Genomic DNA, 23,486 nt, shown 5'->3' with positions numbered 1-23,486 from the left:
CTCAACTACTTCTTTAGAATATCACTACCATTCATTGCCCACCACCCCAGACCTTGACTAGCAACAAACCTTATTGGTGGATAACATTTAGCTAACTTGCATCTTCAAAGTACAGAGTCTATATTATGTGTGGATAATAAAAGAGGAGCAAGGCCCTGAATAGCAGAAGCCTCACCTTTGGTCTTCACTTGGAGGGCTGCCCTGTCTATGGGAGGGGCGGGGGTTCAAAGGAGACAAGAGAAGTTATTATAACATATGGCTCGTAAAAATATTTTTGATAGTTTCTATATGTGAGCTGGGTTTGGAATAAGTCATCACCAGACATTCAAGGCAAGAAGGACTGACCCCATAAATCAAGAAAATCTAAGACTCATTTGATTCAGCGATCTCTCTCCCTTGTATGTTACCATGGAATCCATAAAGGGAGTGGGGAAGAAGAATGTCCCCTGGTCACTGTCACAATTTTATTAAGTGATTATCATAAATCTACTCATTTATATAACTACAGGCAGTCTCCCGTATAAAACAAACAAAAATAGCCCTGTCTTCATACTTTTCCAAGGAAGAGAGAGAAAATGCAATTACCCTAAAGGAGGATTTTCTGTCATAACAGAAGCACAGGGGGGATAGGAAAACAAAGGAGAGCCAGAAGAACCAAGAGCTTTTTGGAAGGTGTGAGGTCTGAGCCCAGTCTTGAAGAATGACTCTTCTCAGGTGATGAAAGTTAGGAGACGCACTCCTGGCAGAGGGAGAGGTCATTTAAACAGACCATGATTCTTGCAGAAGCCTGCAGGGTTTTCTGTGTGGCTGGATCATGTTGTGTGTAGGGACAGAATGACAAGAGAGTTCAAGGAGTAGATAGAAGCCAGCTTAGCAGCTGAAGCAGCAGCACTAATATTTACTGAGTATTTCCCATGTGTCCAGCAAACTATGCTCATTGCTTTTAATGTTTACATTGATCCTTCAAGGATCAATGTGGAATTATAATCCCCATAGAGACATACAGAAGTCAAGTCAATTTACTTAAGTGGTGGCCTGAGAGGCAAATGCAGATCTGCCTGCCTCCAAAGCTGTACCCTCAGAGCCGTGGATGCCTAGCTGGGACTTTATCCTGATAGCAACGGGAACCACATGGACATTTCAAAAGGGCTCATGACATAATCTGAACAGGATGCTGGAGGAACAAGGAAGGCTTTCTAAGTACCTGAATCCCTCATGCTATAGGTTAGGCATTAATCATTAGTACTGTATTACTCTCAGTTCTCATGGAAAGCTGATTTACAGAATGAAAATAGTAAGTTACAGGAAGTGAAGACTTAAAAAATTAGAACTCTGAAAACTTAATCAGTGAAAAGATTTGTTTCCAGACTCAGTTTTGTGATTACAAAAATTCCAGTCATTTCAGGTAATGAAACGTAGTGCTGCTAGGACTTGTGTCGGGAGGGACAGCAGTGTGCTACTCACGTTCAGGGCTGCTTCTGCTTCCTCCAGTGCAGGTCGAGCTGCCTCGAGTTTGGTCTCGGCTTTTACTTTTTCATTATCAATTTCATCCACAATTTTTTGGGCTTTGTCTTTTACCTCTTGCACTTCATTTTTCACTTTGGATGCAGCTTGAGCACTTACTGTGACTTCTGCTAATACCTGTTAAGGTGAGAGCAAACATGAGAGCAAACAGAAACCTTTGAGCAGAATTTACAGATTTGAGTACTGAGAGAATATTCATTCAATATAATTTAAAACATGAAGAAGGGCAAGTGTACCTTCCATCCAAGTCATATATATGCCTCACCCTGGGATGTTTTTATTGATTTTTAGAGAGAAAGGAAGGGAGAGAGAGGGAGAGAGAAACGTCGATCAGTTGCCTCCTGTACACACCTCAATTGGGAATTGAACCCACAACCTAGGTATGTACCCTGACTGGGAATCGAACCTGCAACCTTTTTGGTGTACGGGTAACACTCTAACCAACTGAGCCACCCAGCCAGAGCTGTCATCGATATTTTAAGGTGTATTAAAGTAACTCCTTTGAGCAGTTCCTTGCTGTCTGTTATTTCTGAAGCTCTCCTCAGGCTTAGAATATATAATTAAATATTTTAAGCTTTCAGAAAAATGGTATTTCTACTCTATGTAATTTCTAGAAAATTAAAACAATTCAGTAACTATAATGAAATAAGATCAGAAACCATATTAAGCCTTATGTAAATAACAATAAAAATAGCTCATATTTTGCTAAGTACCTACCATATGCCAGAACTTTGCTAAGTGCTCTCCTGACTCTCTCATTTCAGCAACTGCCTAAAGGCCAAGATTTAAGTATCTGTTCTTAACGGACTCTCAGGGAGTGGAAGCTGAAAGCAGTCTGAGCCTGGAGGGGTCGTAGATAAAGGAGCAGCACACACATATTCCTACCACCTTGGGATGAGTATTTTTTTTTGTAACTCCACCAGCTCCTCCTCTTATTTTTTTCCTTGCTTGACACAAACTGCAGATGAGACTTGGGCCATCCTAGAAGCCTAGAGCATGCAAGGACCTTAACAAATATAGCTTACAGTCCAGCAGAAATGTCATAAACGTGAGAAGATGAGTGAGAACAAGCAAGCCAGCCAGAGCCAGAGGAGGAGCAGCCTTAGCCCCGGCAGAGAGGGTAGCAGTTCAGGCACATCTTGGTAGAAGTTAAACAAAAATCTCTAATGGTCTTTGGGAACATTATCTTACCAGAAATAGCCTAAGTTTATACCCTGTACGTTTATAAATGCTTTGCCTCTAATGTGAACAAAGGTTCCTCACCACTCGGGATGAAAGGAATGCCAACTCACTTCATCCGCCTTTACAGAAGCCACCTCCAGTTCCTTCTCCTTCACTGCGAGATCCTGAGACAGCTTTGCAACCGATTCACTCGCCTCCATGAGCTTGTCAAGACCTTTACACACAAGTACACACTCTTGCTGAGTATATGAAGAGCCCTTCATCGGATACTTATGCAACATTTACTACCTATAAGGCACCATATAAGCACTAGAACAATCCCAGTAATTAATTCTGGACAAAAGCTTTAAAAATACACAGATCTTTGGAGCGGGGATCCTGACCGTATTTCTGAGTTTCAGCAGGGAGTGAACAAAACAGCTCTGACTGAAGAGCACCGCCTAGCTGCACTGAAGGGACGCCACAGGGCCTAGCGAGAGCATCACTGAACTTCCTCGACAAACATCAGTGAAGACACGTCCTTGACAATGTATGCTCCCCTTGGCTTTGCAAACTTTGTAACTGTCATTTTTTTGCCTTTGAATCGTATTGCAGCTGAGGTGGCAAATGAGACACATAATCTATTAACATTTTTGTTGCTTGCTTCGCTATAAAAAGGGAAATAACTGCTAAGGCCTGTGTGACTGGCTCTGTGACTTTCAATACCAGAGAGGAAAATAACTAACCGGGCTTCTCCCCATTCCCACTGGGTTTTAGACAGGGGTTTGGGTACATGGTTAGCATCTGGTCTCTTGAGGGAAAGGGGAAGCACTGATTTACATGTTTTCAGTTTCCATGGTGTAAATGCTCCCACCATAGCTGAGTTCCAGCTATCAAGAGATTCTCAGTAGCACACTGTTAAGTAATATTTCTACCAGGCAGGGGGAATGGAAGTAACCTCAACATCAATAGTAGCGAAGGAGAGTAAAAATAATGAAGAAGTGATAAGTTTTGATATTTATTGCTTTTATTTTTAGTATGATTTATTTAATTGTAAGTTTATGTCATTTAATTTTTAATAATAGTTTTGTTTAACAACCAGATCATAAATTCTCAAATGTAACACCGGCTCCGGTGCACCAGTCCAATGGCATCAGCATAGCACTGGTCCTTGAGCACCCTGTGGAGCAGCTGCAGGAAGGTGAGCCCTGAGGCCAGCAGAAGGAATTTCTTCCACTGTGTTTCTATCATCACTTAACTTCCCAGCCCTTGCAGCTCAGTTATGCTCTGTGACCCAGTTTTGTGTAGAAGTAAAAAGAAAGCACTGAGGTATTTTGGAATGTTTGGGCCAAATGCTATCTGGACCTATAATCTATTCCAATTTTTACTTATATATACTGAACACTCAGAACACCATCACTCACGTAAACTCTCTCTTTTTGTTTTTGTTTCTGTGTTGCCTTTTCTTTTGTTAGAAATCTGAGAAGCATGAACATCACAAAGTTTATACAAATTGAGGGAAATTGTAATGAAACCAAAAATTGAAATTGTGGTCAGTTCCCAAGAGCTAGCTGTTTCCCGTCTGCAAGTGACTTTGGAGACTTGCTGCCCAGCTGGGAGGACCCAGAGTTGAAGGAGCTGGGAGAAATGGTTCTAGAGAGAAAACAGGCCACCTGTTCAGATTTTATTCTGCCCAGAGTTTGACAGGTCAAAAAACCCTTAAGGGCATTCCCTCTATTACTCTATTACTAGCAATAAAGTCAGTATTTCATTTTCAAACACAACAATATCCACCAAACAAAATGTTGGGATCCCTATCACACAAGCCTTAATAATTCCATTCTGCTTACCAATATTCATCCGTTCAGCTTGTTCATTAATAAACTTCACCTTTTCAGTATAAATGTTTTTATAACCGTTTATAAATGAGAGATAAGATTTGGGAGTCACGTGTGCTCTACGGCGGTACCTGAAAGTGGAATATAAAGTGATCTTCATCTCTGCCACGCTGGTGGACTCCCCAAAACATCAGAACACATGCTCTTCCCACTGTGAAATCGGGGTGAGTCCCAAGAGAGAGTCACTAGCAGGGGGGCAGGAGTTGTGAGTGGTTGCCCTAGAGATGATATAGTGAGAACACTAAATATCTTATCTTGACCTTTTCGGGATCTTTGACTCTACTCTTACCCAACTCTGGGCTTCTGTTTCCTCATCTGGGAAACTGAGAAAAGAATCACTGCTCTACACCTGCCAGAATTTTGTGAAGATAAAAAGAATATAAATAGCATATGTAAATACACTTTGCAAACTTTAAGATTCTGTACAAATATCAGAGACAAGTGAAGTGAATTTGTACAGCGGTCTGTTTTCATTCAACTGATATTGGCTACATACCTCTTCACTGCTAGGAGCAAGCTGGGTGGGCTCCCAGAAGTGAGAAATGGCCTCTCACCAGACCCCCTGAGCTGTCCTCGAAATCAGAACAGCCACACTTGGTTAAACATTTACCTCACTATGGGCTTTAGTATAGTAATTATATTTAACAATAGAAATAAATAAAAATAATAATTTTATACAGGAGAAACTCAAGTCAAAGAAGAGTTCCACACATACTGTAAAATCATTTTCGCTTTTATATTAATGTGCACTTTTAGAGTTCAGAAGATTTTTAACATTAAAAGTATTTTAAGAACTTGGCATATATATGACTATCACTAAAGTGTTATATAAACATTACATTCAGAATAAACTTCTACAACCTGAGAGGATATGAAAAATACAATAAGTTTTTCAAAAATATACATGGGTTTTTGTAGCTGTTGAAGGTAAGAATTTCTCTCTACAGATAATAGTAGCAGGAGACGTTCAAATGAGGTAAAAAGAAAATCTTCCTAACAATAAAAATTAATACACATGAATTCACCAAAAGAATCCAGGAGATCATTTAGAACTATTCAAGAGGGGTGGTCTAGGTGCAGTTTTTTCATAAACTTTGTGAGATAGGTACCCCCTGGAAAAGCAATGAAAGTGTTTCCCAGAGTCTCTATTCTAAAAAACAGGCAGAGTCTTTCTGGCGGGTTCAGCACCCCTGTAGCCCATCCATTAACCCTAAGGGAGAAGCCCACTACTACAGAAATCGGCCAGTCATACACAGGGACTATCATGTTTGGAGCGGGGGAGCACTGTATTTTTAAACCATTGACGCCAGCTTTCACTATGAACACCATTGATGCTTTTAGTGAGTAGATTCTCCTACAGCCAGTTACAATTTTGTTTCATAATTATTTGGCCCAAAAGCATGATGAAATATGCATCGCTTGATCAGACTAAGTGATGCAAGTACAAAACCTAAATGTTCTCTTACCAGAAGACAATAATGAAACTTTAAAACAGTGCTCTTCTTTAATCACAATAAATAATGCATTTGAACAAGAAACTAATTTTAAATAGTTTATAATGACTAGTTAAGCCATTTTCAAAAAATTAAGTAAACAAAATAAAGCAATTCATTAAGCATGTGTTACTTTGAGGCCTGGAAGGAGAGAGGTACTTAAATATGGACACTAATTAATTTTTAAATCTTGTTTTTTACCACCTTTTCAATACATAATCACTAGAAAATCAAAGCAGAAAAAATTTAAGTGCAGCTGGGACTCTGCTAAATCAGTGTGATGAGTCCTTTACTGCTATGCAATGTCACCTACCTTTGGAAATAATTTTCACAGCTCTCTGAAACCATGTCATGGAAGAGGCCCATCGTTTCTACAACATGTCTTTTGGTTTCACTAGAGCAGACAATATTATAGCCTGAAAGGAAATAGGAGGCCACGGCGACCAGTGCCTCCTTCGGCCAGCGACTGAACCAGTCCATAGTGCAACCTGATATTAAGCCAGGAAATTTCAAAGACCGGGCACGGAACTTCTCGCCAACCTGTTGACATGCAAGTCAGAAAGCATTAGAAACACAAACTGATTATAAATCAGCTACAGAGAGGTTACATGCATGCTGAGCCAACAGGGTGACATCACAATTTTTTTAAAACCTTGGGCTGCATTAATAAATTAAGTGTCCAGATGAAGGGAGGCAATATTTCCACACTCTTCCCATTTCTAAAACTACATATGCTTTCTTGGATTCAATTCTAGGAGCTACCTCTTAAGAGGAAATTGACAAATGAGAACTCTTCCAGAGAGATGCCCAGGATAGTGAAAGGCCTGGACACTAGACCAAGTGGGAGTAGCAGAAGGAATAGGAGATGTTTGACCTAAAAAGGAAACAATTGCCCGGCCGGCATGGCTCAGCAGTTGAGCATCAACCTATGATCCAGGAGATCAAGGTTCAATTCCCCATCAGGGCACATGCTCAGGTTTCAGGCTCTACCCCCAGTAGGGGGCATGCAGGAGGCAGCAGATCAAGGACTCTCATCGTTGTTGTTTCTATCTCTCTCTTCCTTCCTCACTCACTCTAAAATCAATAAAGACATATTTACAAATAAATAAATAAATAGGAAACAATTTAGGGTGTCTGCAAAAACTTTCTCCAAATCTGAGGAGCTGTATGTGGGAGTAGGGTCAGGTTCATTTTACAGGACAGAAACAGAATCACAGGGGAGGAGATAGACAAAATTCAATTGATTGTAAAGAAGACCTTTCTGGCTATTACATTGTCTAAAAATTAAGCAGATGCCTTATAAATTAGTGAGCCCCCACCCACCCGGAGCAGAGCTGACTAACAGAACTTTCTGTGGTGATGGAGATTTTTTATAAGTGCTGTTCAGTATGGTCGTCACCAGTCACATGTAGGTATTGAGCAACTGAAATGGGGGAGGTGGAATGAAAAATTGGATTTTTATTTTTACTTAATTTTAATTAATTAAAATTTAAATAGCCATACATGTCTACTGGCTACTATAAGGACAGTGCAGAGAGCTACAGATGTAGGACAGTTCAAACTTATATCAGGGACATTCTAGGTGGTATGTCTACATTGGAGGTAGAGCTGGACAAGATTATATCACCAAATTCCTTACAACTCAATCTATATCTTTAGGTAATGAAAGTTGTAGCCTATGCAATAATGTCTAATAAGATGAATACTTTAAATTATTACACTTTGATATGAGATTTTGGTCCATGGAGATTGGTGGTAGTAAAGCGTTAATTTTATTTCAATGTGACAAATGTAAGTTTCTGAGCAAATCATCTCATCAGAAGTTAAACAAACTATCAAAATTCATTTAAGTAAGTAACTCCTCCTACATAGATATAACTAAAATAAACACTCACTGGAGAGAAGCAGAGAACGACATGCAAGTTCTTCTTTGATCTTGAAATGAAGTACTCGTACAGATTATCAAAGGTAGGCGGGTGGCGGGGCAGCTCCTTTTTCATCACAGATATCAGACCTTGGGTGATTTCATCCATCTCATCCCGCGCAAACAAATTGGAGATCTTTGAGGAATTGACAGACAGTGTTCTGTATGTTAAGAGTTCCCCACAGCCAGTTCACTGCCAAAGTCTGGTCCTCTTCTCCCCCTCTACATGTCATCTTTTTTCATCTTTTCTTTCCGCATCTCTAGTTAAACTGCTGGTTTCCCAGAAATCACCAAGAGTGCAACTATTTATTGAGCAGATTGAGCAGTTTAACCAGGAACAAATTATGTTCCCCTTTGTTCAAATAGCTATCACTAAAACGCTCTCTTGCCACCATTTCAATAATGTCTTTAAATGTTCAGTGACGCTCTCTGTGCTGAGTCACTGTCAGTCTCAACTCTGGCTCCAAGGTAGTTAACCAGCTCATACACCAATCAGCATCCAGACACCACTGCGCAGGGAGGAGCTGACACCGCAGCTTGATATTAAGGAGGGTGTGCTTGCAGGGCTGGCATCTGGGAACCTGGCTTTGGAACGTCCCCTCAGTTGCTAATTGATAAGGCGTTCTACTGTGCCCAGACTATTTATGGAAACATTGGGATAGATGGTGAACATCTACATTCCTTCTGGGAGCCTGGAATTTGGGCACCTGTGGCTAGACAGGGAGTGACAACACGGCCAGCGCCTGTGAAACCATTGGCCTGTGAGCCTCAGACAGGCTCCCCTGAAGAAACACAGTGCACGTGGTCCGGCTCTTCACTGCTGGAGGAAAAGCACACTCTGGATGGCCCCTCTAGTGGGGGCAGAGACAGCCTGAACACGGATTTCCCGTCTCCACCCGATGTGCCTTTGTTTTTACTGGTCTGGCTGTGACTTCTCAATGAGTTGCTCTAATAAACGTTAACCATGAGTCTCAGTAAATGCTGAGTCCCATAAGTCTTTCTAACAAAGTACCACACGTGTGAGTGGTCATGGCAGTGCTGATACAAGTGGGGTCAGAGTGGTAACACCAACATCTGCTTATAGCCCACGGAACTCTTCCAACCCTTCTCTACTTCTGTTAGGTAGGGAGGTGGGTGGGTAGGTAGGTAGATACTTTGCTACTCCTAAAATAAATTATAGTATCAAATTGAAGACTGGAATCACAAATAAGCAACTGTATTTAAAATGGAACAAAGTATACAAAAAATTTAGAGGTGAGCAGCATTAATTTCCCAGGAACTTAAAAAAATTTACCAAATCTCATGTTAATCATTTCTAAAATGAAAACGTGCAATAAATGGCCTCACTTGCTGAAGGTTGCTGAAGGGTTGCTGCTTTTTCTATTATATGAACATTTTTAAAATATGAGCTTTTCCTCTACTTTTGAGACCTACCTCCCCTGAAGATAGCAGGTTGTTAAGATATTCTAGAAATGCCTCATCTTTTATTTCATTGTCAGTAAAGATGAAGGTGATGCCTTTTCCTTCAGCCCCGGCTACTTTGTACAAAAATTTTAAGTCATCTGTTAGATTATTCACATTATAAGACCTAAAAATAGAAGTGGTAAAAAACTTAAAATTAAAGAATATATATATATATAGTCATAATTTATCTCAAAATACAATAAAACCCATGATGATCAGAGCATAATCTGCACCTTCTCCAAGAGGTATTAAGTACCAATGCCTGCTAAAACACAGAGATTAGAGTGAAAGTTGCTGTATTCTACTGCTCAAAACACACGTCGTATTTAACTAGAGAAGTAAAGAGTTGGCCAGAAGCGGCTCATGAAGAGTAACTGGGAAAGGGGAAACGAACATTTATTCCTTGCAATCTGACAGTCCTCAGCAACAGATTTTACCCAAGGGTATACATGTGTAACATCTAAAACAAATTTGAAATTTGGATGAGTTTGGACTGATAAAAAAGTTAAGATAAATTATAAATAAAATTAGTGATAAATTATATATAGTAGTAATTTGTGCATCTCATTAAGTGGCTAGATACAGGGAAAGCCTACAGAAAAGATGCATTATGCAATGGATATAAATAATAGAAATGCTGTAATTATGTGGTTACAGATTATGAAATGAAGATCTTGGTCTCTGTTTTTCTGTTTTCTCTGTTTCCTACTAAATGTGTGTGCTACCAGAGCCAATGTGAGGTATAAAAATAAAGCAGACATTTTCTCAAGTGCTGTATATAAATCTTCATGAATAAACTGGTGACAAAGACTATAAAGAAACCTTCACTTGAAGGAGGTTTTACAGTACAAGTAATAGGGAGTTTCATGTAAGCGACAGGGTGTAATGGAAAGACTATGGGCACTAGAACCAGAGGGGCCTGGGTTCAGATCCCCTCTCTGCAGCTTTAGGAAAGTTCCTTCACATTTCCCAGCTCTGTTTCCTCATCTGCAAAAGGAAGGTAATACCTATTTGTAAAGGTTGATGTGGGCATTAGAAATGATGTAGCTTAAGTGAACTTGAATGAATAGCTGATTTTTAAACTAGGAGCATTGGCTAGCTACCCCCTTCTGAGCAGCACTACAGTAAAAAGTCTTACAGACCTTGGCAAAAGGAACTCCATCCAAAAGAGAACATACACTCCTTTTAAAATAAATCTCAGGAGGGAAATTCATTACAAAGAGAAACTGGTAAGATGCTTTGCTGAAGGGCTGCTACGCCTGTGAGTGGAGCCCAGTCGCGCTCTTCTTGCAGAGGCGGGTGGCAGGTGCTGTTGGTGTAACCTGCTCTCCGACTGGCCTGACTCAGAATCGACCAGGCAATGAGGTCACAGGGCCACTCTGGCCGTTTTTGTTTGTTTTTTAATTAAGCGGGCTATTATATATTGTTTTTGAGCTATATGGACAGTCACAGCACACCCCGCTCTGGGCCCTGACGCCTCTCTCACTTCTCTCATAGCTAGGCTTCTGGAGGAGCTTCTGAACACGTTATCTCCACTTTACTTCCTCACGCGACGTGGCTCCTGCACCACCCACTCCACTGAGAGTTTTCACACAGCGAGTGTGAGTTACCACTTTTCATGCCCTGACTTAATTGAAGCCTTCAGGCTAACTCTCCACCTCCCTGGTTTCTGGACTTCCCCCTCCGGATCTCTTCCTGGCTTGCCTCTCCTCAGCCACTGCCCCTTGCAAGCCCCCGTTTTCTATGCTGGGAGGCCCCAGAGTCCTTTCCTCAGATCTTCTCACTCTGATCCTGTTCACGCTCCTCGTTATCTTAAGAGCAGTCTCACCACTGAGATCCTGTACTTGTGTCTCCAGGGCCCTCCCCTGAACACCGCACCCAAGTCTAATCACCTATGCACTCAACATACTGAAGTCTCATTTTATTCCTTTAAAACTGGTCATTTACTCACTTGTTCAACACACATTTTCACAGTTAGTTACAAGTACTCACTTTATAGTAATAATAGACCAGACAAAGGTTACAGCAGCCCGTCCTCAGAGCGTTTGCAGCCTAGCGAAAGAGGCGGAAATATGAACCAGCACTGCTTTTAACGCAGTGTGATAAATGCCGCTAGAGAAACTAGCGTGTCATCCTAGGCTCTTTCCTCCTCCCTCTTTTTCACCCCATATCCAATCAAGCACTGTCTTATCAATCCCACCTACTTTAAACTGTCCCCACTGACTGCTCTCTATTCCCACTCTCCCTGCTATTTTACAATGTGCCCAGGATTTTATTTAATCAGGGATGGTAACACATGCAGACGTGGAAAGGACTGTCATCAAGGAAGAAGTTTATACTCGCAGATCCCTGGAAACAGGAGGGGCATGCCACACCACACAGGGCCCCATGGGGAAGCACCAGGGCTGGTCCACAGCAGAGTGAGGACATGACAACCGACAGTCTTTATTGTAGTTTCCATGAGAAAGGAAAGGGCTGAGCAGCCTCAGGATTGGCTAGTTAGAATAATTCCAGCAGGCCTCTGGGGCACAGATTGTATCCCTAGTGGACTGGTCCTTAACTCCTGTGATCAGGGCAAACAGAGGACTACTGCTTCCTGGAGCGTGAGGCCGGATACAGGTGGTGTTCAGAGGACAGGCTCTAGACCGGTTGGTTTACATAAGAAAGGCACGTTTCTGGGCTGTCCCTTGAAGAAGCAGTCTCTCCCCAGTCAGCAAGGTCCCAATGCCAGAGTGTCAAGAATACAGAAAACAAGAAAAGATAGTTAACACACCTGCCTTAATTTAAGCCTCTGTCATTTCTAACTGGCATGTTGGCAATGCCACCTGCCCTAGATCACAAACAGACACCTACAGGAGTTGGCAGGTAATGTCGACAAGTGAGGCAGAGCTGCTGTGGTCTCTGTAAATTGCAGGAGTGCATGTTCCAGCTAAGGAGGCAGCTGCTGCTCAGCTCCAGCCACCAAGGAATGTAGGCCCAATGTTGCCAGAGCCTTCAATTATTTCAAGAGGAGTCAGAAATATTTTTGTTTACTTATGTGAAATCTCTCAATTTTTAAATATTCACAACTGATTAACTTTAATTAATTAATCTCTAAATATTTTACATTTTAAAGTGCTCTTATAATTGTACCTTGTTACATTTTTGTCTATTGGGCAGCAGTGGTGTGGGTATGTATATGTTGAGAAAGTGATCTAAAATATATATATATATATATAGACACACACACACAAATACAAAGTGCTAAATATTTAGGACAATGCTGAAAAACAACAAGTTTGTTTGAGACACACAAAAAAGCTACAGTAATTAAAACAGTGAGTAATGACGCAAAGATAGATAAGCCAGTGGAATGGACTATAGACAAATACATGATCAGTTCATTTATGGGGGAAAATGACACTATGATGTGGCAGAATTAAAAGATAACCTTTGCACTAAATGGAGCTTGGATATCTATATTGAAAAAAATAATCTTAACTACTACTACCTCAGACTTTAGGAGAAAATTAAGTCTAGGTGAGTTACAGTTCCAAATGTAAAAACAGTACATTTTACCTATAAAAGTGAAGAAAATCACCGGAGACTATTTTCACAACCTTGGGAGTAAACAGAACATTTTAAACGAATACACAAAGGGCACTAAGATAAGGGGAAAATAAAAAACTAAGTTTCATTAAAATTAAGATCCACTAAGACTGAAAAGGTAAGCCAATAACTGGGAGAAGATATTTGCAATACACACTCTCACAGAGAAATTATATCCAAAATACAGAAAAATACTCCAAAGAACCAATAAGAGAAAGAACAACACTCCAACTGAAAACAATAAACAAAGAACTTAAACAGGTATTTCACAAAAGAGCCTGTCTAGACGGCCAGTAAGAGATGAAAATGTACTAAACATTATGAGCCTTCTGGGAAATGCAAACTAAAGCCTCAGTGAGATACCCACCAGTTTTGCTAAAGTAAAAAAGATTCACGATGTCAAGGGCGGGCAAGGGAGGAACTAAGCCTCTCATGAGCTGATGTTGGAAGTGTAAACTGGTCGAACCACATTGAAAACCACTCCGCAGATCAACTAAAACTGAGCAGATGCACACTCTATAGCCAGCAATTCTGTCTCCAGGAGCAGACTCAGACACGTACAAGAATATTCATAGCAGCTCTGTTTGCCCCCAAACCCCACACATTTATCAGCATTAATGGATATACAAATTGTGGTAATACGTGATAAAGTGGAGACTACACAGCAATAAGAATGAACAAACTATTGGTACATGTCGCATCATGGATGAAGCAACAGAAAAGATACAAAAGAGTAAGTCTTGTATGATTTCATTGATATAAAGTTCACAAATAGGCAAAACTAATCAATGGGCTTAGAAGTCCGCATATGGTTACCCCGGGGAGGGCAAGGACCAGGACAGGCCATGAGAGGTGCTCCTGGGTGCCAGACATGCATTAGGTCTCACCTGTGGGCTAGCTACACGGGTGTACTTACTCTGCGACACCCGTGACCTGTGTACATTTCCTTATATATGTCACACTTAAATGAAGACTTTACTTAAAAAAAAATACACCAAACTGTGTTGTGTTGTATTTTTTTTAAAAAGTCAACATTTTACCCAGGAGAAATTAACGACAGAAAAACATATTGCCTTGTTTTACTTTATCGTACCTGGTCAGCGTTATCTGGAATATCTGATACCCAGCTATAAAAGAGGCCAACTTCGACAGACTTTGTTTTCCTGAGCCACCAACACCCACCAGCAGTGCATTTCCACATGACGTTCGAATTACTCGTGAAATCTGTTTTGAAATAAAACAGAATTTATTTGAAAATAGAATTCAACCGTACTCATTTTCTTGCACTGAATGGGTCCAGGATTTGACAGTAGGCTTCCAGACTTTATTAAACATTTTCCTTTTATAACAGATCTCAGAATTTTAAAAATTAGAGTTTATATTGATTTATCCAGTTCAAATTGTTTCCCTGCCCAGCCATATTTTCATCATCAAAAGCCGACCAAATTATCTTTCCTGTTCTATTTCAAAACTGTTCTGTGTGTGTGTGTGTGTGTGTATGTGTGTGTGTGTGTAATTTTTTTTACTGTTCAGTTCAATGGGTGGTAGAGCTGCTTTTGCCAGTCTGCACAAGGTGTAGACTTATTGGCTTATTTTCATCAGTCTAACACACTGACTTCCTATACAGCTGGCTCTATCACAATGCTACCTCTACCATATCTCTCCCAATGAAAATTCTTTACAAGTATCAAAATTCTACTTGCAATGGGGGCAGGAAGGCATTTGTTGAAAAAGAATTAGAGAAACAGCCTTCATAGTCTCGTGTTGCTTTTCTATGGTTGAATTTTTCAGTGAGGATAAGGCTTGAATTGTGGTTCAAATCTAATGCAGGCCAACTGAAGACATTGCTAAAAAGCTGTCTTTTATATGAATGTCACTGATGAGGAAGGAAGTCTATATGGATCACTAAATTCATTATCACCACTAAAACGAATTTTTTAAGTCCAAGCTTTCTAGATGGCAGTAATGATACCTTGATATATGTTAATTCTATCATCATATTTTTAAATATGTTAATTCCTTATAATTTTTTGTGCCTAGAACACAGTCCCAGGCCCCCAGGACCTAGCCATAGTGGGTACTTGATAATTACTTGTTGAATGTGAAACAACCCCAGGACAGCTAGAAATTCACCAACTTTGTAGACGACAACTGCACAGTTGTTCGTATAGAAAATAATGCAATAATTAATAAATACTAATTCAAGAATAAACTCTGTTTCACATACTCACAACTGTAAACCTACGTTTGCCCATTCTGTATAATAAACAGAGTTAAATGCTTCCTCTTTATCAAGCCTTTCTACTCTGTGTTCTGAGTCCTGGAGAAACCGCATTTTGATTTACAAATAAACAACTTTCTGTAGGCTCCCAGCCTTGGATCAAACCATACTCCTTTTTGGTGCTGCCTCTAATTGGATTCTATTTTTTCATCAGTTCTATACACTCCCTTTCCCCATCAGTTTGCCCCTAATATGTAAACCAGTCATGAGACTAGCATTTTAAAAAGCATCAACTTTTCCTCCACAAGGAACAGAATTCCCATTATATCAAAATATTATTTAAGGAGGGAATATTTCTTCACAGGGTTCTCCAGCTTACTTTCTAGGAAGGTAAAACTGACTCAGTGTCAAAAGCTCTGAACACAAAACCCACCCATTTCTCTTGAGAAACATTTGCTGTCTTACAGGTGAATTCAAACAAAGGGTTTTTGATTAAGCCTTTGTTTTCTGAGACAGTGAACTAACCCAACTTAAGGACACTCTTCTATATGCTACCTGACACTATATGTTTATTCTTTCAAGAAGTGTCTCTGTGCAGTTCACTAAGCTGTTACATGATCTATTTATATCAGTAAATAGTCAACAGTTAGAACCTTAATAAGATGAGTCATTGCATCTTTAAAAAACACCAGATCAAGAGATGTTCCTCTAATGAATTCATTGAACTGTTTCTGGTAAAATTGGAGCTTTTCAGATAGAAAGTCAAGGGATGGTACCTATGGGTGGGGAAAGACAGAAAAATATATGTAAGATCCAAAATTTATGAAAGGAGCAATTGTAAAGACACTCAAAATTCTACATAATTTTAAAAACCTAATGCACTTCCAAAAATTTGTCATGGATTAGTTGACTTTCAATTATTTCCATTTTCAGAGGCCTCACTGAAACCTAACTCTCCAATATGAAGTTATTCCTGGCTTGTCCCTCCAAGAACCCTAGCACCAACTCCTCTTCACCGTAATAAAGGTTGGAATATAACCATATTTTTCTCCATTTTCATTTGCTTTTAATATTATTTATAGATTTTTAAAAATATAAAAAGAAGTTTAATATTGTTTTTATAGTCAAATTGTTCTGAAATAAATATTCCTGCATTTGCTTTGCAAATTGTTTCTCCCCATTTATTTCTTGATCTACATGCACTTCAGAATTACTCTGCTATGTAACCCTGTTTAAAAAGTCCCTCTGGAGTCTTGTTTCAAACTTCATTAAACCTATGCATTAATTTAGGAAGAATGATGTGTTGTCATTTAATCAAGTAAAGTTTTATCATGTTTATTCCTAGATATTTTACGTATTTTTGCTGTTGAATAAAATAATTTTACGTTATATTTTCTATCTTGTTATTGTTAGCAAGAGTTGGCAAACTTTTACTGTAAAGGGAAAGACAGTGAATATTTTGGGCTTTGTGCCCCTATGGTCCCTGGAATGGCTATTCAAAGCTCTGCCACTATCATGTGAAAGTTGTCAGACAGTTTGCAATCAAATGGACACGATGTATTCCAATACAACTTTACTTGTGAACACTGGAATTTCAATTCCGTATAAATGTCACACAGTGTTATTCTTTTCATTTTTTTCTACCCACTTAAAAATGTGAAAATCATTCTTAGCTCACATATCTAACAAAAACAGGCAGTGGGCTGGATTTGGCCCAATGACTATAACTTACTATAGAGGATAGTTACTAAGTTTTATATTTATATCATACTTGGTCATCTTACTGAACTCTTAGTTACTTAAAAGAGATTTTAAATTCTCTTGGATTATATGAAGAGATAATCATATCATCTGAAAATAAAATGATATTTTTGTTTTTTCCTGTCTGATAATTACATCTATTTTTTTTTTGGTCATTTCGTTGCAGTGCCCAGAACTTTCAAAGCAATATTAGATAATAGTGATAACATCAGGCATACTTGTCTTATACCTAACTTTAATGGGATCACTGCTAAATTTCATTGAAAGAAATATTTTACACTTGGTGTATGATGACATGAATCACAACTCATGACTAACACAGAAGTTACAGCAACTCCACGGTGAGGCTCTGGTACAGGGAGAAAAACCTAGTTAGGTGAGTGATCCAAAAGAACTCTCTTTAAAGGTGAAAATAAATACCAATTCATAGACTTTGGGTGTTTCAAATGTAGAGTCCTCAGGTTCTTCGCCAGTTGGTTCAGGCATCTCACGGAGAAAATCTACAAAGTATGGCTCAGGAAGAATATATGATGTCACTTCCGGGCTGATATTTTCTTCAACTGCATGAGTAATATGTGCTTTAAACCAATGTTCATCTTCAGGAGTTATAAATCTAAAAGAAGAGTCCAGGGGTAAAAACGCAAAATATGGAGGCATCTTTCCTGAGCATGGTTTCAACCTCTCCACCTCCTCCCGACCCCGTCCTGCACCTCCACCACGTCAGGACAGGGAAACAATACGTTCTGCCTTCTGACAAGAAGGAACTAACACATCTAACATGGTTATAACACTGCCAGTGCTACTTATAGAAAATACTGATGATGAGAGTCTCACCTTGACCACACTCAGGCTCCTCTGAACCCTCTTCCCTCAACTCTTGGACTTCCATGCCCTTCTTTGCATCACCCAATTTTAGCTCAAATCTTGTCAAGTACATTTAGCCAGAATCCTCCACCCCTAGTATCTGGTCACCCTCCACAAGTGACCAAATTCCTTTCTTCTACATCCCCCTGGGGTAACATTTGATCGCCTGGCCTACAAGAATCCTATTCAGGTAAGTTTAGCCGGAATCCCCCTGCACCCCTGCCATTTCCTCTGGCTGATTTTCCATGTGCCAACCTGCCCCATCCTGTCCCTTGGCTATAAACTCTCACTTTTTACTTGTTGAATCTGGAGTTGAGCCCAATCTCTGTCCCCCATTGCAAAGCTCCACTGCAGCAGTCCCTGTACCTATCACGACAGTCCCGAATAAAGACTGTGTGCCTTATCATTTTAACAAGTGTCATGAATGATTTTTTTGTTTAACAATACAGGTGAGTCAACTGGGTGAGGTTAAAGGTCCTTAACACTTACAGTAAGAGTGCAGAAGTGACAGTCAGTAGTGGGTGAGTGTCCTCTTTCTGGGTTTGTGGGCACACACTGTGTGAGGGTCCTTTTCAGACTTATAGTATTGGGGGAGAGAGGAGGAAGGGGACGACCATTGGACAGTACTGTCTGTGTGCCAGACACTGCAGTGGGCCTTCACAGCACTGTAAGACCACATTACTGCCCATATTTCATAGAGGAGGAAACAGGCTCAGAACGATAACTGAGTTTATGTACCAGATTTCACACGCAAAACTACACAGAGCTCGAATTTTTTAGAAAATGTACATAACTAAAATTTGCCTCTGAATGTTTCAACTCTCTGATAACGTGGTGATTTAAAAGATGTCCTGTTGAATTTCACAGAGCAAGTTTTTTAAGGTGACCAGCAGGTAGGAAATGACATCATTGCTTCAACAAGCCCCAGAGAAAATGAAGACACTACTCCCTACTCTACTGATCTGAGCAGACAATGCAGGATTTAATCTATTGTATGAACTTCTCATACGGCACACTGAACGCAGGCGCTGTACCACACACCTGTCTGCAATGACTCTGTTGCACTCGTGTTTGAAAAGTGACAGGAGAACAGAGATCGAATTACACTCCTCGGCTCTTATGGTTAACATTCCTTGCCAAATTCTGGAAAGATCTCGAAGATTGAAAATGTAATGAAATTTAGAAGGAGTTGGCAGCATCTTCACCTAGAGATGGAAAAAAAAAAAAAAAGATACTCTCATTCACTTTTCAGATAAATTAAAAACGGAACTGCTTTTAGACCTATTTCATTTCACAAATCCTATTTTAAAGAGGCTGAGTATTAAGCCAAAGTTAAGTTTATATTTTCATCATAGCACTGATGGAAAATACACATATCATAAATTAACCACCATGAAATGTAGAAGACCATAAGCCCTTGCATTCAAGTACAATGCATGAGATGCAGATCCCAGCCCCTGTTCTACCACCATTAGTTGGCTTTGAACAAGTCACTTCTCCTGAATTCTTAAAACCTATGTGAGCTGTGGGAACAAGCATCCTAATCATTATTAACCTTGTTAGTGTTTCATGGAAATAGGTCATCACAAAAAACTGAGTGTGAGCCAGTCATCATGTTCACGTCTGAAGTTGACGACGACTGTGCTCTGTGGGATGCTTCGATCAGCGTCCCTAGTGCAGTTCTGTTTCCACACGCATATTTGTATACTGAAACCTAAATATCACTAGTGGGGCCCAAGCTCAGTCCACATGCTTTCATATATCCGAACACCTGGAAAAAATTGACAGGCAAGTCTGACATGCAGCTGTTAGTACGAACACTAATTTATTTATTATTTCTACCAACTTGTAGGGTCTAAACAGGCAAAGCTGTCACAATGGCCAGGCAGGGGTAAACCTGAGGCGGAGCAGGTGTGGGAAGCACTGCTGGCCGTGTGGAAAGAGTGTAATTGGTATCATCAGCATCATTTTCGAAAGTGAAACAATGATAACTCTGGAGACACAAAGCAGACTCTCCGCATGATTAATTCAGAAAGCACATGCTTTCTTCAGCACCAATTCATGGACTATGTCCTTCCTTGTTGAAACAGTACCCCACTGAGTTTGGAGAGTGATTTTCTAGGCGAATCCACAGAGGAAGTTAAAACAGCAGGCAGCAAGGGGGAGAGAAGCGCTGGTTCCCTCTTTGCTCAGTTCCGTGCCAAGCTAAAACGTTCCTTCTACTCACTGACATGTCAATCATACACTTTGTGACTCATAAATACGACATATATTACAAATATGCAAAAATAAAGGGACAAGGGCACGTGAATGTTGCTTTTTCTTCTTTGCTGTAAAAGACACAGCCATTGAAGCAACCATTGAAGAGAATGAAATGAATTCCTTTCTTTCCCTCTTCTCATTTATTTGCCCACTTCTTTCCTTCTCTTCTAGTATTTCCTTTTCATTTCTGTCAGCTTCTCTTTTCTCACCTGCTTCTGCTTTAAAGTGTGTAAAGTAATGGAAAGGTGAGGGGATGTACAAGGTGAGTGGATCGAAATAGTGCTTTGTGAAGACAGGTGATCTGAAGGAAAACATATGAAGGAGGCTGTTTATCTGGGGGTGGGTACAGGAGGAAGATTCATTTATTTTGCAATGACCATGTCTGAGCACCTCCCACTGCCCCTGGGAAGATGCCACAGTAAACAGGACAGCTACACCCACTGCCATCAGGGAGCTTCCATTCTAGTGGGGGAATGGTGCTGGGGGAGCCTGACAACAAACGGGAAACAAACATATTGGTAAACAAACAAATGGACAAACAATAATGATAAAAATCATAGTTAGAAAAAATAGAGTCCAGAAACAGGCAACGCCTGAGATGAGGCCATGGACAGTGACTTTGGAGGACATGACACAGGCAAGCACCTCTGAGGGTAAGAAGGATGAGAATCAGTCAAATGAAGTGCAGTGGCTCTGAGCACGAGAAGCACCACAGCTGGAGCAGAATGACCGGGGGGGGGGGGGGGGGGGGGAGGGGCAGGTGAGCAGGCCCAGCTCAGGGCGAGGGGCACAGCCGGAGCAAGGGGCTGGGTTTCAGTGCAAATGTAACTGGGAATCTCCTAGTGCTTTTAAGGAGGAGGAATGATCTCTGGGTTACTTTCTGAAAAACGTGTTCTAGGACTGTGTAAAGGACAGACTCGAGGAAGGCAGAAAGAAAGCAAGGAGGCTGGTTAGGAAGTCGCTGCATGATCCAGAGGGCAGGTGACGGAGCCCCTAGCAGGGTGCACAGTGAGATGGCACTAAGGTCTCAGTTTTGGGATACATGGTGAAAGCATGGTGCTGAGACGTGCTGATGGACTGGATGTAGGGATGAGAAAGACAAATTAAGGACGGTGCCAGTTTTTCAGTCTTAGAAGCAGGGTAGTTGTTACTGTTAACAGATATGTAAGTCTGAGGAAGGGTCATACTTAAGGACAATTAAGAGTTCTGCTCGGACATGATAATTATTAGATATCAAAATGGGGATGTCCACTGAGCAGTTAGAAATTAGCCTGGAGCCAAGCAGAGAGGCCTGGATGCAGACAGTGATTTTGAAGTCATCAGCACAGAGGCACTGGTTAAAGCCTCGAAGCTGGTGAGACTACCCAGGTAAAGACTGGAGATGGACGCTCAGGTGCGCACCGATATTTAGAGGGGGGAGAAGGGGCTTAGGAAAGGTGACCGATAAAAGAGGACGGGAACCAAGGGACGAAGGCCCTCTGAAGCCGAGTGAAGGAAGTCTTTAGAAGGACCGTTTATGTCAAATGCTGCTAAAAGTCAAGTGAGAGGAAGAACTCAGCCTTCAGCCTTGGCAAGATCGAGTCCTCCGGAGACTTCGATGAGAGCAGTGGAAATGAAAGCTCATGTGCAATGGGTTAAAGAGGTAAAGCAAGGTGAGAAAGTGGAGCCAGTAAACAGTCACATCACAAAAGAAGCTTCGACAGAAAGACATCAGGAAGACCAAAGCTTTTCAGAAAAATGTGTCTAAAGGCACATTAAATTGGACAGTAGCTCCCCTGGAAAACAGATGGATCTTACCACCAAAAATACTCACACTCAGACCTTGCCATTCATTGTGGAGCTTCTTTAAAGAGGCAGAACAGCATGTGCAAAGGCCCTGTGCTGACAAGGAGCCCTCTCATGTAAGGAACTGATCACTTCAGGGGAGGGGGGTGTATGGAAGAGCATTTCATGAGACACAGCCAACTCCTCTTCTGATAACTGTATCTAGAATTCCCCGCATCCACCTGGGAACTTGAAAGGCTGGCAAACACTCCAGGTTTCCCCAGGATGTAGCTTCCACACAGATGTGTGTAACTGGCCTAATGAATGTATAGTGAACTATGACAACCAATCCTTATTCTCCTTCCCCATTTCTGGCAAATACATCAACTTCATTTTTATCTCACACCTATACTTAAAACACCTTGCTGATGGCTATTTCGAGGCAGGACTCGCCTGTGTGGCAGGCAACTTTTGTACTCTTTTAAAGCTCTACATTGCTTTCAGACCTTAAAATTACTTAAATTAATGTAAGTGCAGACATGAGTTATCTCATGACTGGTCAGCATGTTCAGACACAGAAATACGAGTATCCTCATGACCGGTCAGCAAGGAGTTTTAATTGCTTTTTCATGAGTCTGCCTTAAGCCACCTGATGACAGCTACAGGTCTGTTGAGCTTTACTTAGAGCACTGACTTGTGTATTAAAATAAAGCCTATTTTAAGTACATTCCCATCCATTTGCTAACTCATGCTCCACCTCTGAGGAACACACAAGTTAGACCTTAAGTTTGGGTTAGCTAAGAATAGCTGGAAATCCAAGTATTCACTCAGTCAGTAAATATCTGTGTCTAACATAGTCTGTGGTGGTGGGGACTGGGAGGAGATGGACATACAAGAGTTACAGACCAGAGTAACAAGTGGAAAAGCAGTGTTTTCATTTCAGCAAATTCTCCCTTATCTCGGGTGTCGTATCTGATTTATAGTAATATCTCATACATATGGAAAGCATCATTCAATCAGAGTATGTGCTGCCTGGCAGGAAAAGGTGTCACAAATATATTTGAGCACCCAATTTGTCTTGTACAAAACAGCATTACCACATATAATGTGATGATAATATCCTGAGCCACGAGTGAGAACTAGGGTGAGTAATATTTGACGTATTTTTATTAGTGACCACAGATGACCTTACCTTAGTCCACTGCCACAGCACTCTGCCTGCGGAAACTAAATTGGGAATCATCTCACATATTTCAGGTTTGAACTTTCTACAAGGATCAAAGTATCCACAGCCAATAATTCCTGGAAAAACACACAAAATTAAGGGTGTGAGCTTACTAAAAGATTATAAAGTGCATGTTTATCCCAGTGAATAAATCATTACAAGACTGACTAGGTGGTGCTAAGAATTTCTCAACTAAGGCTGGGAGTCAGCAGTGGAGCCTGCAAAGCTTAGTATCTATGACGAGCATTTTATATGGATTAAGTCGTTTAACCCTCCCAACATCCTATGAGGAGAATCTGCAGTAGATATTGAGTTTTGTAACTTGCCCAAGGTCATA

General features: G+C 40.6%; 1 protein-coding gene across 1 annotated transcript in view; it reads right to left on the bottom strand.

Moving 5' to 3' along the window:
• Positions 1–23,486, bottom strand: part of DNAH8 (dynein axonemal heavy chain 8) — a 248,175-nt gene that overhangs the window by 90,715 nt on the left and 133,974 nt on the right. The window contains exons 57-67 of the mRNA XM_081141591.1: positions 23,117–23,226; positions 18,940–19,103; positions 17,455–17,647; positions 15,927–16,049; positions 14,146–14,276; positions 9,435–9,588; positions 7,972–8,136; positions 6,390–6,616; positions 4,536–4,654; positions 2,817–2,920; positions 1,465–1,641 (exon numbers count right to left, since the gene is read on the bottom strand). Of these exons, the coding sequence (XP_080997717.1) occupies positions 1,465–1,641; positions 2,817–2,920; positions 4,536–4,654; positions 6,390–6,616; positions 7,972–8,136; positions 9,435–9,588; positions 14,146–14,276; positions 15,927–16,049; positions 17,455–17,647; positions 18,940–19,103; positions 23,117–23,226 (1,667 nt within the window). The remainder of the gene's footprint in view (positions 1–1,464; positions 1,642–2,816; positions 2,921–4,535; positions 4,655–6,389; positions 6,617–7,971; positions 8,137–9,434; positions 9,589–14,145; positions 14,277–15,926; positions 16,050–17,454; positions 17,648–18,939; positions 19,104–23,116; positions 23,227–23,486) is intronic.

This window comes from Miniopterus schreibersii, assembly GCF_964146895.1.
Source record: "Miniopterus schreibersii genome assembly, chromosome: 6".
NCBI lineage: Eukaryota > Metazoa > Chordata > Mammalia > Chiroptera > Miniopteridae > Miniopterus > Miniopterus schreibersii.
This window is presented reverse-complemented; position numbering and strand designations above follow the sequence as displayed.